This window comes from Gopherus flavomarginatus, chromosome 9 (genome assembly GCF_025201925.1).
Source record: "Gopherus flavomarginatus isolate rGopFla2 chromosome 9, rGopFla2.mat.asm, whole genome shotgun sequence".
Lineage (NCBI taxonomy): Eukaryota > Metazoa > Chordata > Testudines > Testudinidae > Gopherus > Gopherus flavomarginatus.
In genome coordinates, this window is record NC_066625.1 from 27,579,821 (window position 1) to 27,596,078 (window position 16,258).

The 16,258-nt window shown below is 40.2% G+C and overlaps 1 protein-coding gene across 13 annotated transcripts in view; it reads right to left on the bottom strand.

The window, feature by feature from the left end:
* RBFOX1 (RNA binding fox-1 homolog 1) overlaps positions 1 to 16,258 on the bottom strand; it is a 2,697,109-nt gene that overhangs the window by 98,692 nt on the left and 2,582,159 nt on the right. For 11 of the 13 annotated variants that reach the window (XM_050966438.1, XM_050966437.1, XM_050966432.1 and 8 more), the window contains one exon: positions 6,950 to 7,030. The exons of the other annotated variants lie outside the window; for them this stretch is intronic. In XM_050966438.1, the coding sequence (XP_050822395.1) occupies positions 6,950 to 7,030 (81 nt within the window). The remainder of the gene's footprint in view (positions 1 to 6,949; positions 7,031 to 16,258) is intronic. 13 annotated transcript variants of the gene reach the window in all.

Consider the following 16,258-nt stretch of genomic DNA (forward strand, 5'->3'; position numbering starts at 1 on the left):
TTAAAGTTAGTTAAATTTTATTTCCGTGCCGAGTGAATGACACGGCCTGGTGATTTGGGATATATCTGTGTTTCATTTAATGTTCAATTTTACTTTACAGTTAAAGGGGCTAATCTCTCATTCATGCACATGGGATTTATGCATGCAGCTCCCCTTAGTACTAATGGGAATTCCCCACATTTGTTCCATGTGCATCAACAGGGATCCTGAGGTTTCCAGTTTTAATTATCCTCCACTTACTATTCACAATAAAGCCTCTGTGAAGAAAAGATAGATAGATAGATAGATATACATAATGTAACAAAAATGTTTCTAGAAAAGACATGGTACATCACTTTAATAGAGTAATGCAAAAACAAAACAAAATCACCAGTACTGAAGCTTTTTATAACCTGATTTATATTTTAGACTTTAATTTAGGATTTTCTCCCTCTACCGAAATCTGATGAATAACTTAGAATAATGTACCAAGACAGATTTTAAAGTAGTGGAAGGCATTTTCAAAATCCACTTAAGAAAACTAAGCATTAAAAATATCTCCTGTCAACAATATCATAGGACCAAAGGTTTCCGGGGAATTTCTTGAAACAACCACCTTCCCACCTTTCAAAAACATCTCATCTTTGCCTTGCTGTTTTCTGGCTTCTTGTAAGCTAAAATCCCAGGGCAACATAGTTTATTGTTTTAATATCTGTCTGACACAAAACAAAAGTATCCTCTGGTGACTGCTTATCTGTCATATGTATTTCTGTGAAAGAAGGATCAAGACAAATAAGATGTTTTGGGGCATATCATGGGATTGTAGGTTTGGCATTGACTGAATTTTGCTTTTTTTTAAAAAAGCTAACAAGGTACAAATTTGAAAAAACACCATCTATATTTATATTAAGAACAGGGACTTTAAGAGTTTTGGGCACTAAAGGTTTTAATATTAAATATTAAACACTGTTTATTTTATTCCGAACAAAGAATGAACAATGAAGTAGTCCACAAATGGGGAAAATAAACTGAGGAAAAAAATAATTTTCATAATTAAAACAGCTAAAATAGAAGAATCCCATTTTAGTGACACAATGGGCTGTAAACTTTCTTTCTATTAATTGAACTCAATGTAATGACATTTTCTATATTGGAATGAATAACTAGTGATCTGGAAATTCATTTAGACCATTAGTTTAATTACAGAAACTGATGGAAGTTATCAGACAATTACGTAAAGAACAAGAACAATGTGGGTCTGATTTATAAGCATTTGTACCACCTAAATCATTTTTGCTGAATTCCACTACACAACTCCACACAAAACTGCAATCAATGTATCAATTAAAAAATATGCTGCCAACTTCAAATGCCCTTGAGTATGATAAAATAGAATAAATGAATAGATTATTTTTGCATTTTGATAACATTTTGCTTCTTTTAAGTCTGTCACTTTGTTAAAGATTTTTTTAATCAAAAATTAAAATTGGCATGTGCGTTTTGGAGCCCTTAAGCTTGTTTATAGATGATGAAAAAATTTCAATATTCAGTATATGTTATATAACAGAGATAGTGTCCCCAGTTCTGCTCTCATTGAAGTCAATGGCAAAACTATCTTATTGGAGTGCAAAACAAGTGGAAGGGAGCTCCTGGTATTCCTAAATACACACTCTAGGTAAGAGCATATAGTATTTACCATTCATATGATAAATATAGAGGATGTCTGGTATTCAGTGGCTACAGATCCAGGTATGTGGTATATACCATCTCTTCAGTCCTAACTCTCCTCTGGTGCATGTACAGAGCTCCTGCTGAAAATACAAGAACTGCACATTCAAATCAAAGAGCACAATTTGGCCAGATATTCCTATGTATGCACATGAAACTAATATAAAGCTTAATGCTTTATAGCTTTTGGGTTGGATTTTTAAAAGCACTCAGCTTTGGTCCAACTTTGCTTCCTTTGAAGTCAATGACTTATCTCCGATTGTCTTCCATGGGAGTAGAGTTTGGCCAACTCTGAGCTCTTTCAAAAATCCCACCCCTTGTTATCGGATGGGATCTTTGCTACAGCAACCCAGCTAACAGGCCAATTTTAGTAAATGCAGGGGTTATGTCAGTTGGCTGCTCCCTGGAGTACAAATGTTTCCTGTTGGTAGCTGCTGCTCCTTTCTGTAGACTGACTGTTTTCCCACTCTCTCTCCTGTGTTTTGGCTTCAATGTGCAATTTATTCTATTGCATTCACTACACAGTGAAACCTGTACTAAAGACTGAGCACTTGCAATATGCAGTTCCTTGTCTTGAACAAACATTTTAACACTTCCGTATCTTGTGTACTGACTACCTCATTTCTATGATCTGTGCAAAGAACACACACACAAAAAATCTGTGAAAGTCATCAATAATACCAGAGATTTCTTTCATTCAATTGTGGAAGGGTCATAGATATGGTGGAAAGTTCACCAACTCCAATGAAGGGATGCTGGACTTGCTCCAGAAACAATGGTGCTTAGTACCTTCATTCCCTGTGATAGATAGGTAGTTGCACAGGATGATATATCAGCCATATCTGCATGCAGTTAAAGGTAGCTTCTGGAATTTGTAACTATGGATTGGGATTGTCGTTGTCCCTTTTATTTGGCGACGGCTGTTGAGCTCTTAATGCTGATGCATAATCATGATGATTATGCTTTAACTCAAGGAAACTACATGCATTTTAACTAAGTGAATATAGTGGCAATTTCTTTTTTTAACGTATTACTTTTATGTTTAAAATATCAAAGTATATAGGATAAAATTGGAGCCTTCACTTTTAGGGTGTGTGTCTGTGCATGTGCATATACTTGACTAGATCTTATCCTGCATTAGGACAATTTTGAGCTTTTTAGAATCATCCTCCACTAACTTGAGGGTTACACAAGGGCAAAAAATATCCAATATATTTTTTCACAATTTAAACATAATATAAATCTGTTTTAGCAATAGGGCTAATGGAGCAGCTTCCTCATTAGAAATAATGGGGAAGAGAAGCGTGAATTCATTTATAATTCAAATGAATATTTGTTGTTTGTTTTTTTTTACAGTATTTGCCCAGTTCTAAAAGTAGAGTCTGTGAGGAATAAATAACACAGCTGTCAATTACAGGCTACCTTAGGCACTTTTTTCAACAGTGTTATCAAAAGATCAGATACTCTCCTAGGGTCCAAACTTGAGGCAGTTCCACTTGTTGAGCAGCTCTAGTATTTGGCAATTAAAGAGAGACTCCAGCTTCTGTATCTCATTTTCCATTATGTAGAAGCTTTTTAAGGAGATGAAAGTCTCTTCCAGAAACACTAATTTTCTGAAATGAGGAGGAGTGAGAGGAAGAGGGACTCAAATGTATTAGTCACAAAGGGCCAAATTCTCTGCTGCACCAAGTTCCTGTCAGGGCTGCCACGAGGCTGTGCACCACAGAGAAGCTCAATATGGTTCCCTGATTCTCTGCTTGGTCTCAGTCTAGGCTGCAGCAATCTTTTGATTGCTCTAATCATGGCAAGGGATCCTCCATGGCTGCACTCAGGCTACTTCTCCTCTTGCCCCTTACTCACGTCCTGTGCTGGGTTGGTATTGGAGGGTAGTGTAGAAGCCAACTATGATAACTGTACTCCTGACAGGGATTCTCCTATGCTGGGGGAATCTCCAGCAGAGGAGATAGGGCCAGATTCCATTTTGTTTGCATACATGATCAAATTAGGATATGGATGTGTGTTATTTCTATTACAAATTATTCACTTCATGATTATATGCTCTAAAAAAGATCTAGCTTTAGGCCCATCCTGTACTCAAACCTATAGGAGTAAAGGAGCTATAAGGTACCCCCCTTTTATTCCTTTCTGCAGTTGTGCTAAACATCACTTCCTGTGCGCAGGAGAAGCGGGTTCTGCAGACTGATTTGCAGTACGTTGCACAAGTGGACAGGAATGGTTAGGGAAGGCAGAGCCTGGATTCTTTCCCCCTTTACACCCATCAGTGTAGTTACATCATTGGAAGGATGCTTCCTGGGAGCATTGGGCACACTAGGAAGGAGAATGTGACTCAAAAGTCTCACTCTTCCCTGTGGGACTGCTCCAGAGACAGCCTAAGAAGTACTGCCTCTTGCTACAAGCTAGCTCACAAAGTGACCAAATGGAGAATAAATGTAACCAAATTCAGAGAAAGGCATTTCACCATCATTTTTCTTTTCAGTCTTTTGTGATAGCTAAATGCAAAGGTAAATAAGTAGGTTTAAATTTAAAAAGGCAAATTTAAAGACAACAACATTTCTAGAGATGGAACCTGAGATTTTCCAAAGTGCCCAAAGGATATGGATTCCCAACTTCCACTAAAATTAACCATGTCCAATTCTCCAGGGCATCTTTGAAAATCTCAGATGATTGTCCCCCTTCAGTGTTTAATATAATAACAAAGTTTCAACTTCCACTATTTTAAGGGGGATAAAATCATTGTAATTTATCCTGAAATATTACCCATTTATAAGAATAGTAACGAACAGCAGCACAAGGTGATCAAATCACAAGTCTTAAAGATTATTGAAAGATGAGGATTGTAATGCTGCTGTCTACATAGAATGACAGAAATATAATTGTTAGCCTCTTTAAGGTTAACACTGATGTGTCTGTTCTCTTTTCAGGAAAGTATTTTATAGATTTGGACCAGATTAGAAGGACAGGAGTTGCTGACCAGAATAAATACACATTAAAGTAATGTACTGGAGATTAAATTTACATCTTACATATTTTATTTTTTTAATATAGGACCCAATACAAATGAAGGTGTGTTATTTCTCCTTATTAGAAAAGCTTACCAGAAATAAGCAACAAATTTCAAGTACTGCAACAACAATAGTAATTAAAATAATATAATTTTAACAGCACTGCAATTATAATCCAGTAAGGAAAACTATGTTCTGTCAATACTACTAAAAGGGAAGCAAATATGGTGACATGCAGGCATGGAGATTCAGAAAAATAATAGTGATTTGTACTGAAATGATTAGTTGCAATCTCTTTTCTGAAGGTTTATGTTGAAGACTGGCCAGTGGGAGGAAAGTGGGAAAGGTCTGGTATCTTGCTTATCTAACCGAATTGAAAACAAGGGGGAGTTTGTTAGTATACCATCTTTCCAAGACACATCTCTCCTGAGTGAGTTAATTTGGAGATATTTAATTTTGAGAGCTAAAAATGGAGCTTAGTTTGGCCATGCAATAACTAATTTAGGATTTAGTAACACTGCAAATATCTGAAAGATATAAATACCAAGCACAGAGAGTATTTATTTAGGGTGGAATATGTTGAAGTCTTGGGAGTAAAATTAAGAAAGGGAATATCAGGAAAGAATCGCAGGAAAACTTCTAACAGTGAGATGAATTAGGTAGTGGATAGTTCCCTGATGAATGTGGCCCAATTGCTTGGGACATTTAAAACAAAATGGGATAAAACACTAGCAATCTACTGAAGAGGATAATCTTCTAATACCAGGGAAACAGAGTAGTTGACATTGTAGATCTTTCACATCTCTAACATAACACAAGGCATAACATCGTTGGAAAAAATTCTGCTTGGGAACAACAGCATTAGATATTTTCCAGTATAAACGTAGTGGGCTTAGATGATTTCTGGACTATTTGTCTCTATTTTGCAATACTTCATATACACTAAATTACTTTATCATTCATTGGTTATGACTTGCTTAGGGGGTACTGTACACATTTCTGTAGTAGTAGTAGTAGCAACAGCAGCAATAGTGATAGTGTTGTTCACTGCCAGTGACAAAACAGCAGCACAATTGTGATGATGCAGCAACATAACTTCCCTCCCCACCTATCACTGTTTTCTGAGAGAAAACTTTGATATTCTGCCAATCAGCATTGAAATAAGTATATAATTTAAAAAAGCAATGCTAAACATTTCATTTGATTTATTATAGTAAAGATGCCTCATTGCAGCATTGGTGTCCAGAATAGTCACTCCTCCATTTGCATTTTTGCAATGAACACCATCTAACAAAAATGACCCCAAACAGCTAAGGTTAAGCATCTTCCATAGGGAGACCTCACTAGTGAGGAATATACAGAAGATGCTACTTCTCACCATGTTGTGGCAAGTCAGATAAAGAGAAATCTGGTCTACCAGAACAAGCAGGAGTCTCTGTTGACTTTGTAATCATACATTTGATATTTTAAGGTTCATTTCACTAGATGGTGGTGGTGGTTTTATTTTCCTTGAACATTTTGGTAGTAGCACCAATGTAAATAACCAATATTACTACTACTGCTCTCATTAGGTCCTTTTTTCACCCACATCATATTCAGAACTGATATCATCATCTTCATCATCACGAGACACAGTATTGTCAGAATTATTTCCACTTCTGTACAGGATTTTAGAGGATTTCTAGACATTTCCATTACAGATGCATGTGCAGAAAAATGGAGGACAGCACAATGCATAACTATTTTTATTGGGCCAGTTGTTTATATATTCAGTATCCATTTGCACACAGCCTCTCTTTTATTGTCGGTAGCTTACATACTTTTCACCCCACCCCAGACAACTGAAAGGAAGATTCCATTTCTAAGGCCAATCCTGACACAAACAAGTCGTGGCAGGGCATAAGATTCGTGATTTCTTGCTTATTTCAGATTAAAAAAAGAAAACATTTTACTTTGTCAAAAATATTAGTGTGTCCAACAGTAATGGACTCCAAATATTAGTTTCACTACAGAGGTTTTGACCAGTATAGTAGAATAGTATAATATTTTCTATTTACAATAGTGATGATGTAAATAACGAATCAGTTGCTGAATTACCTGTAGAATTACTTAAACATGTTATAAATATCACATTTACCTTAACAACAACTACTAGGGGCTTAATTCACATTTATTGGCTTTTGCCACAAAACAAAAATAGAGCCGTAACACGGGCTTACTTGTGGATGTGTATACTAGTGAACTGGGGGCACTGTACACGGGAGATCCCTCCTGGTTTGCCTGGCACAGCAGCACCCTGCCTACGAGAGAGAGAGAGAGAGAGGTATTTGGTTTTGGAACACTCAAACTAAACCTGTATTTTTATCCCAAAACGAAAATAAAGCTGTAACACTGTGGAAGTACAGTGAAGCAGGGGCACCTTTTCCCTTTGACTTCAAAACAGAAAGAGCTCCAATGAACACTTAAAATCTTATATTAGAAAATAAAAACACAGATTTCCCCTCCCCCAAAATATAAATATCCATTTTTATATTGGGAGGCTGGTGCAGGCTGTGTGCATTCCGTGCATGATGGCCCCTCAAGCAGTTATGCTGCTGTGCTTTATTGCAGCTGCTCTCTCTCAGTCTCTTTCCCCTGTATTTCTAAAGCAGAGGCTGCCTAATTAGCCCTTCTTTTAACTTAGGCAATGCAACCACCCACACCACCTTTCCTGAAAAGAGAGGCTGCTTGAACAAACACAGCAGATAAATCAAGCTGAAAATCTCATAAGTACTAATTATGGAACAGATTTGATCTCGGTCATACCAGTGTAAATTCAGAGTAGTTCCATTGACTCCAAAGATTCACTCGGATTGACACTGGCATGACTGAGAACAAAATATAACTACTTCTTATTAAGTTTCCTGCACTTTTGGTATTGCCTGGGTCAGAAATATATGAGAATAACTTCTTGCAGTGGTATATCAAGTATATCAGCTGGATCCAAGAAGTGCAGAGGTACACAAAGGGCAGAAATTCTAAAAGGTTAATGGAAAAAAGTTAACCAAATACTTTGTTTTGGGCAAATATTCAGCTAGGTTCTTATTTTATTTTTTGATTTGGGGAAAACTGAGTCAGTGCTCTGCCTAGTTCTACATTCCTACCTCTAGATCTGCCAGGCAGGGCCGGTGCAAGGAAGTTTCGTGCCCTAGGCGAAACTTCCACCTTGCACCCCCACCCCCCAGCTCTGCAGCAGCTCCCCACCCCCCCGGCCCTGAAGTGTGCCCCCTGCCCCCGTGGCAGCTCCCCACCCCCTGCGGCAGCTCCCTACCCCCTGGCCCGAGGAGCCCTCCGGTACCTCCCCACCCCAGCTCACCTCTGCTCCGCGTCCTCTCCAAGCAGGACTGCGCGGTGGAACCCCTGGGCTGGCGGCTGCCGGCAGCAGCGCGCTGACCCAGGGGATCCCCTGGGTTGCCGGCGGCGCGCCAGGGCAGCCCAGAGGATTCCGGGGGCCTGGGGTCTTTGACGGCGGGGGACTCCCGCTTCGGCGGTAATTCGGCGGCGGAGGGCCCATCCGCTCCGGGACCCGCCGCCGAAGTGCTCCAGAGACCTGCCACAGGGCCCCCCCGCTGCCGAATTGCTGCCCCAGCAGGACCAGCTGCCGAAGTGCAGCTGTGTTCAGCGGTAATTCGGTGGCGGAGGGCCCCTGCCGCAGGTCTCTGGAGCACTTCGGCGACTGGTCCCGGAGCAGAAGGGCCCCACGCCGCCAAATTACCGCCGAAGACTGGGCTGCACGTCGGCAGCGGGTCCCGCTTTGGCAGTAATTCACCGGCGGAGGGTCCTTCCGCCCTGCAGCGGAAGGACCCCCCGCCGGCGAAGACTGGGAGCAGAAGTAGCTCTGGGGGCCCGGGCCCCGCGAGAGTTTTCCAGGGCTCCAGGAGTGAGTGATGGACCCCGCTCCAGGGGCCCCAAAAAACTCTCGTGGGGGCCCCTGCAGGGCCCGGGGCAAATTGCCTCTCTTGCCCTCCCCAGGTGGTCCTGTGGGGTGCTGACCCAGAGGAAGCCCTGGGCTGCCGGCAATGGCGCGCTGACCCAGGGGACCCCTGGCCTGCTGGTTGCCACAGCGGCGCACTGACCCAGGGGACACCCTGGGCTGCTGGATGCCGCGGCGGTGCACTGACCCAGGGGACACCCTGGGCTGCCCGCTGCCAATGCCGCCGGCAGCTCAGACTCCCTCTCCATCCCAGCAGCAGCGGCCGCTCAACCACTTAAAAAAAATTTGGGGGTGCTTTTTGGCGCCTCCAAATCTTGGCACCCTAGGCAACTGCCTAGTCCACCTAAATGGTTGCACCAGCCCTGCTGCCAGGCAATCTTATATGAGGGACTGAATATTGATTAGACATGAAGAAAAATATCCTTTCACCTCCTGAAAGGATCAATCCATGTCAGGAACAAGGCCCAGTATAGGAGTAGCACAAGGACATATGGCCTGTGCTACATCAATTTTGTAGATATTGTAGATACTTCAGGCTTTTAGTACTGTGAATTCTGTGCCTTCATAATAACTGAATTCACTTTAAAAACTAAAATACATTGGGCCAATTTCTGCATTGGTTTATAACCCATGCAACCGCACTGAGTTCAACAAGACCAATTTTGGACAAGAGAGTGAGTGACAAATTGGGGAACCTGTCTTTAAACTTAGCAATTCTGGTGAATGTCATGAAATTGTTTTGATGGAGTAATTTTATCATGGAAGCCTTTATATGAACTGGAATCCACTGGCTGACAGGGTCTTCCAGACCAGGGTCAATGAAGAGTCACTAACCTTAATGATCATGCTCTGACTGAATAATGGGTATACTAAGGAATTCACCTGAGCAAGGAAAAAGTTTGACCAAATTTCTCTGCAGAGAGCTGGTGAAGCACAGAGTGGAAAATCACCACCAGCAGAACAAAGAAACTTGATATTGGCAGAGCAAGACTGGAAGTTTGGGCAGAAGACACAGGCATGCTTTCATGGTTTAACTGAGGAACCAGCAAAAATCAGAGAAAGCTAGCTGACCTAGAAAGGCTCCATGATTCGGAAGAAATGGCTCCTGGGCACACCAGAGGACTCTGCCTAAGCACACACAACTCTCCAGAGGAAACAGAGACAAGGAAAATGGATACAGGTGGGTTTATTATTTTGTCTAGTGCAGTGTCTCTCTTGTGCTGCTAAGTAAAGAGTAAAATGTGTTAAGAATCCTGTGCAAAGCCTGAGTGTCTGTTTGCTTTCACTATTATGCACCCCTCAAGTGTTAAAACTGTAAATCCAGAGCACACACATGGCTGGAGTTCTGGAAGAGAGTGCTTAAGCCATGGAGCGGGGGAGGGTGTCAGCTATGGAGGGATCTGAGGGGTCAGCACTAATCCCAGGAGCTTGCCAGTTTGACCCCAGGGTCCCAGCTCGCACATGGGGCCCCATGAAGTAGTCCCTAATCACAACTGCCTGGGGAATGTCCAGATAGAGGAGGAACTCTGCCAAGGTTGTGTGTGTCAGACAGTGTCCTGTGTAGACAGACTTTTCAAAGGCTAAATCTAATTATTATGGATTAATTCCCACTAAAAGAAAATTCTAGATAGGTTTCCTATGTAGAATTTGGATACCCCTGAACAATGAAGAGGTATTCCAAACCTAAAGTCATGACCAGACCAAATCCTTTTTTTAAACTTATTTTTTTTAACTACTAACCGCCTCTAATTATTGGTTCCAGCTATGATAGGAAGCAGAAATACTTGGAATACTGTGAGAAAAAAAACCAATCCTTGTGGTATAGTCAACTTAGCAAAAACCAGGAAGCACTGGAAATCTCATGAGAGAACCTATTGTCATTGTAACTTTCCCAGCTCATGGGACTCAGTTAAGTAACACAACTTTCATATATTTGTCAGAATTGCCCATCCTTGCCTTTTGTGATTCACCAATCACAAGTCTTAAAGGGATGGGATAAAGTCAAATTTGGGCCCCAACTTAGATTTTGTAAAAACAAGCTTATAAAAACAAAGACCAACTAAAATATAAAATCTAAAATGAATTAAAAACGAACAAACAAAACAAGTGTAAACTGTTTTTAAACAAATAAATATTCCCACAGAGGGCTACAATTAAGCAAAGTATCCCTATTTAGGGTGGCACTTAAGTCAATTGGATTTACACATGTACTTAAGTGCTCTCTTGAATATGGATGTGTCAAATTGGCGTTTGCAACTTGGCTATTGCAATATTGTGCTAATGCAAGAACCTGAAAACAAAATTGCCTAAAACGATAATGAAAAATGAAATTGATTCATCTTTTCATCTTGTCCAAAGTGAGCAAAATGCAAAAAATAAATGAACATACACACAGGAAACTGTATTACATATTAAAATTATTTCAGCCTTAATAACCTTAGCTAGTATTAGAAATACAAGACAGAAGATTTACTTTTTAAAATTAAAATATTCATAATCATGAAATTATCCCTTTTTCTTCTACAAAATTTTGATATTTAGATCCCATCCTATATAACCTATTAGCTCTCCTATCTATAATGTCTAAACTACCTTGATTCTGTTTTTATCGAGAATATCAAAGGTTTTCCAGTCAACACCTTACCTCTTCTAAGCTGTCCATGATTAAATATTTTTTTATCACTGTTAGCAGCACTCATATAGATGAAGACTCTTGTTTTCACTTTGTACAACTATATGGATTTATTTACATTGCTACATTTCTCTTAAAAAAAAAGAAGGTGCCTGCTTCATTTATGTTACTAAATTGCACTTATCTAATTTTATTTTTAAAGTTTAGCATTTCAGCTAACATATAAATTTAAGTAAAGTATCCAAGTTATTATTACTAGATTTCCTTTGACAGATATTACAGTTTTATTAGGATTAACTCAAATGAGGGCTCAAGATTCTTGAAGTGTCCCCTTTTGACATTAAAACTACTTAAATTGCAAAAAACATATATAAGAGAATATTTAATTATTTTACAGTAAATTCCTGGGGGAAAACTTCAGTGTATTGGAGGCAATTTACAAAATCCCAATGGAATAAAATCCCACATTTCCTCCAGAACACTAAATCCTAGTAGAACCTAATAAAGGTGCCTTGATTTTCTATTTCTTTTTATAAGAAAGCAGATTCTAAAAATAGCTCTCAATATATCTTTTCTGTGTAAAACAGTTCTTTGAAAAATACTGTGCAAGTATTGGACATAAAAAAAATAGTACATTCACGCAAAGGTTTATTTTAATGCTGCACTTTCTTCCACTTTCAGTGAATTTGCTGCCAGTTTTTCATATACAGCAACCAGAAGTCTGCATTTTTTGTCTCTCTTTCATCTGGGCAACTACCACATTTGCACACAGAAAGCAAATGACTATTGGGGAGCACACTACATCATAAGGAGATAACCTCTGTTGAGTCCAACCACTGAGGTCCATGGGCAGAGGGCCCTTCCACTACACTGACCTACCTAAGGATCAAGCTGGTCACAAGGGCGTGCATATCGTGGCTCCCTTTGTATAAGCTTTGGGAGCTATTGGGATTGCTCAGGAGAACTGTAGGAGCCAAGAAACTCACACTACGAGACCTGCAGTATACTATGGGATACCTGAATTTTGCCTGCAGGGTTGTTGCCCTGGGGCAGTGCGGCTTGCAGTGGCAACAGCAGGAATAGCAACGTCACATCATTATATACCAGTTACCAGAGAGATGAAAGAAGACTTAAGGTGTGGGAACAGTTTTTTAGTCAATTTAATGAGGTATTGTTTTGGAGGGAGGAATGGTTATTAGAAATGGGTTTGAAAATCCATTTGGATGTTTCAAGAGGCTTTGAGCTGTTTTACCAAGGCAGGTGACATGCCCAGAAATGGCCTGCTATCTGGACACAAAATGGGGTAGTGTGTGATATGATTTTCCTGGAATTTTTTCCCATTTTAGTTGCAGTGCTTATTTAGGAACCTGAGTTGGAAAGGTGTGCTTCTGGTGCAACAACATGGCAGTGGTACGTGTTATCAGTTGCCAAACTTCTAGATCACACAGGGTCATGAAGGTAGTGAGGGCATTTGCGCTACAAAGTTTAAGCCTTAACATTTGTTTTTCTTCAAAGCACTTGTCCGGGGTGGATAATGGCATAGCAGATGCCTTGTCTCATTTTCAGTTTGACAGATTTCGGGGGCTTGCACCACAAGCTAGTGATGAACCTGAGCGGATGCTGCTAATGCTACAGAGCCTGGGTGTAGGATGTTGTCAGTGGCACAGAGATCTTTGACTCCGGGCACATGGCTGAGCTATGAAGGAAGTTTTAATGAGTTCTTCCAATTTCAGGATATGTAATGCTGGTCACCAACATGTCCCATCTCAGAAGGGCAGGTGCTTTGGTTCATGGTCATTGGCAACCCAGCTGCTGGTGTCCTCAATGATCCTGGCATAGTGCAAGGTGCAACCAAGTACTTTTGCGGGGATGGGGTTCACCTGTCAGACGTGGAGGCTGACATGTTCTTGGCCACTATAAAAAAGGCCACTGGGAGATGTCTAGGAACTCAACTGGGTGGGAGAGGTAACCAAGCTAATTGCTGGCACCTCCTTGTGGCAGATATCCAGTGCCAGGTACTCCATAGGAAAGGCATCCAGTGACCAGATATAGAGCTTGGTAAAGGACTTTAAAAGGAGATCCTGGCTATAGGAATAGAACAGAGAAGGAGGGGGTTTGGAAGTCCAATGATTGTTTGGCAGGGAACCAACACCCCTTCCTTATAGCCCAACATTAACTCTCCTACAAGGGGGCGTGGATGGTAACATCCAAGCCATGGGTTGGCTGGGGGAGATGGATGGAAAATGAAGGAGAGCTGGTGGAAACCCCGAGTAGTTATCTAAATGAACATGGAGTTACCTGCACTGTACACTTTTATCTGCCAGGTAGTTCCAGACATCTAATAATAAAGTTGCAGCCTGATTAAATCCATATAGAGTGTCTCATGTTCTTTTTTCAGTATAGCTGCACAACCTCCACTGAGTCCAACCACTTAGGTCCACGGGCAGGCAAACAGACCCAGGAATGGGACTCAATTAGGCTAAGAATTTTTAGGGGATATTCTATATGCTCTGAGACTCCCATCAGAGGGTTCACCAGAAGGTCCATAAGATAGATCAGTGGCCACAAGAAAACTTAGCTAACCAGGCTGCCAGTGTCATGGTAGGGCAGGAAGTAGTGTGGTCTGATCAGTAATAGTTTAGCTAGTCTATTCCAACAGATGTCACTGATGCATACATTTTGCCTAGCCACATCCCAACCTAATTCTGAACTATTTCTTGGACTCCAAGAGGATCATGTGGTATGATGAGAACATTATTTTCAATGCCAAAAACCATGCCAAGTTCATACCTGTCCTCCTGCATATCTTCACATGCAACCTATGATTAAGAAAGCATTTCCATTATAAAACCCTCTGTTCAGGTTGTTATAGTTTTTTTTCTAAGAAAAATCCTGCTCTTTGGGCTAAAATTTCTTGAGTTTCTGCACAGTACTAAGGGGTTTGTTTCATTATTTTATAGCTGGAAAAATCAATTCTTGCTGTTTTTGAGATGAATATTTTTCTAAACAGTGTTTTGAACAAGCAAAGCATTTTTCAGGAGACTGTTTTTAAATCGCTCAAATAACTCAAAAATGGCTTTTTATTAAAAGTTCAGATGTATCATGAACTTAACCCACAGAAGGCTGGTCAACATTAGGGAAACTTTCCACCAAACTGTATCTGGTTTTATAACAGTTCAGCTAAAACAATGTTATACCCAGTTGAAGTTCTGGTGTAGACCAGGCTCCAGGCAGTGTAAACCATTTTTACTGAACCAGTTTCAACAGCATTTTCAACTCTACATTGCAAATGGTTTTAAGATAAATTTAGCTGAATCTTTTCAAAAAACTGGTTAGAATTTGAGGAAATGTTCCCAGTGCAGTTCAGGCCAGAAATTCCTTTAACTTATTGGAAGATTTTTTTTTGTAATACAAATAATGATGCCGTGTTATCACTGTAGAAAACAACCCACAGACAGTAATGAATGTATTCAACTTTAAGATTACCTTGAAGACGTATGCAGGTAGTCAAAAAGGAGAAAGCAACATATTATCTTTGGCCCACAAACTAAATTAAAACTGTCTTGCTTTCTGTCTAACTTATCTCATTTGTTACTTCCTTCAATATCAGCACACATTTTGTAACTGTTATCTTGCCCCCTCGGCCTCCCCTTTGAAAACTAACTGTTTTCAATTATGAGTATTTCTAATAGATTCTACATACAAGGCCATTAAAAAAAAACATTTTTATCTTATATGAATCTTATAATGTATTCCCTTGTACTTCTCCATACTTGCTGTAGGAAAAAATAAAATCTGGAATACAGCAGTAGATACTGATGTTATCTATCTGCAGATTCTTATCAAATTACCTGAGCGACTTTGTAAAACTGACAGACCCCAGTCAGTGGGTGGGATCGAACCTGGGAACCTCTGGAGCTAAATGCATGAGCCTCGACTGCAGGGGTAGGCAAGCTCTGGCATGTGTGCCGAAGTCGGCACATGAGCTGATTTTCAGTGGCACTCACACTGTCTGGGTCCTGGCCACCAGTCAGGGCAGCTCTGCATTTTAATTTAATTTTTAATGAAGCTTCTTACATTTTAAAAAACTTATTTACTTTACATAAAACAATCTTTAGTTATATATTATAGACTCATAGAAAGAGACCTTCTAAAGATATTGAAATGTATTACTGGCACGCGAAACCTTAAATTAGAAAGAATAAATGAAGACTCGGCACACCACTTCTGAAAGGTTGCCAACCCCTGCTCTAAAAGCCATTCGGCCCCTAGCTAAGGCTGTAGAGCAGACTCATTAATCTTGCTCTCCAAGTGATCTCGGTGCCACTAGATAAGACAGAGCACCACACCCAGGAGATGTTTGGGTTACAACTGCACCCAAAAATTGAATTCTCTATGGAGCACAGCTACCCCCTATCATCACAAAGGGATGAAATTCACATATACCTGCAGCAAGAGAGGCAAATCAAAACCTTACTTCTTATTCATTCATTCTGTTGAGTTACCTAGATAGAGTGCATTATTGCTGTTGCTGTTAGATATCTGTTTACAAAGTTAAGTACATAATTTCTATTAAACTATGCAGGGACACCATCAGAAAGCGAACAAAGATGAACAGAATAGCTGTGTCCTAAAACACTTCTATCGCAACCTTTTCATTTTAATCAGTAGTGCCAATCTGAAAGTTCTAAAGTTTACATGAATTCCACGATCACCATTTCCCTCTGTTTCAATATGTCAAATTTCCTACTGCTATTCGTCCTTTCTCAATACAGTCTACTCACCATTTTTATCTTTGTGTACATGGCAGGAATTATTATTCTTACACTCCCAGTTTTTCCCTTTTATTCTGGTACTCATACCTGATGTAGGACACTAGAAAGTCAGGTTTGCGCCACGATATACCAGTAAAATGCTGTGAAA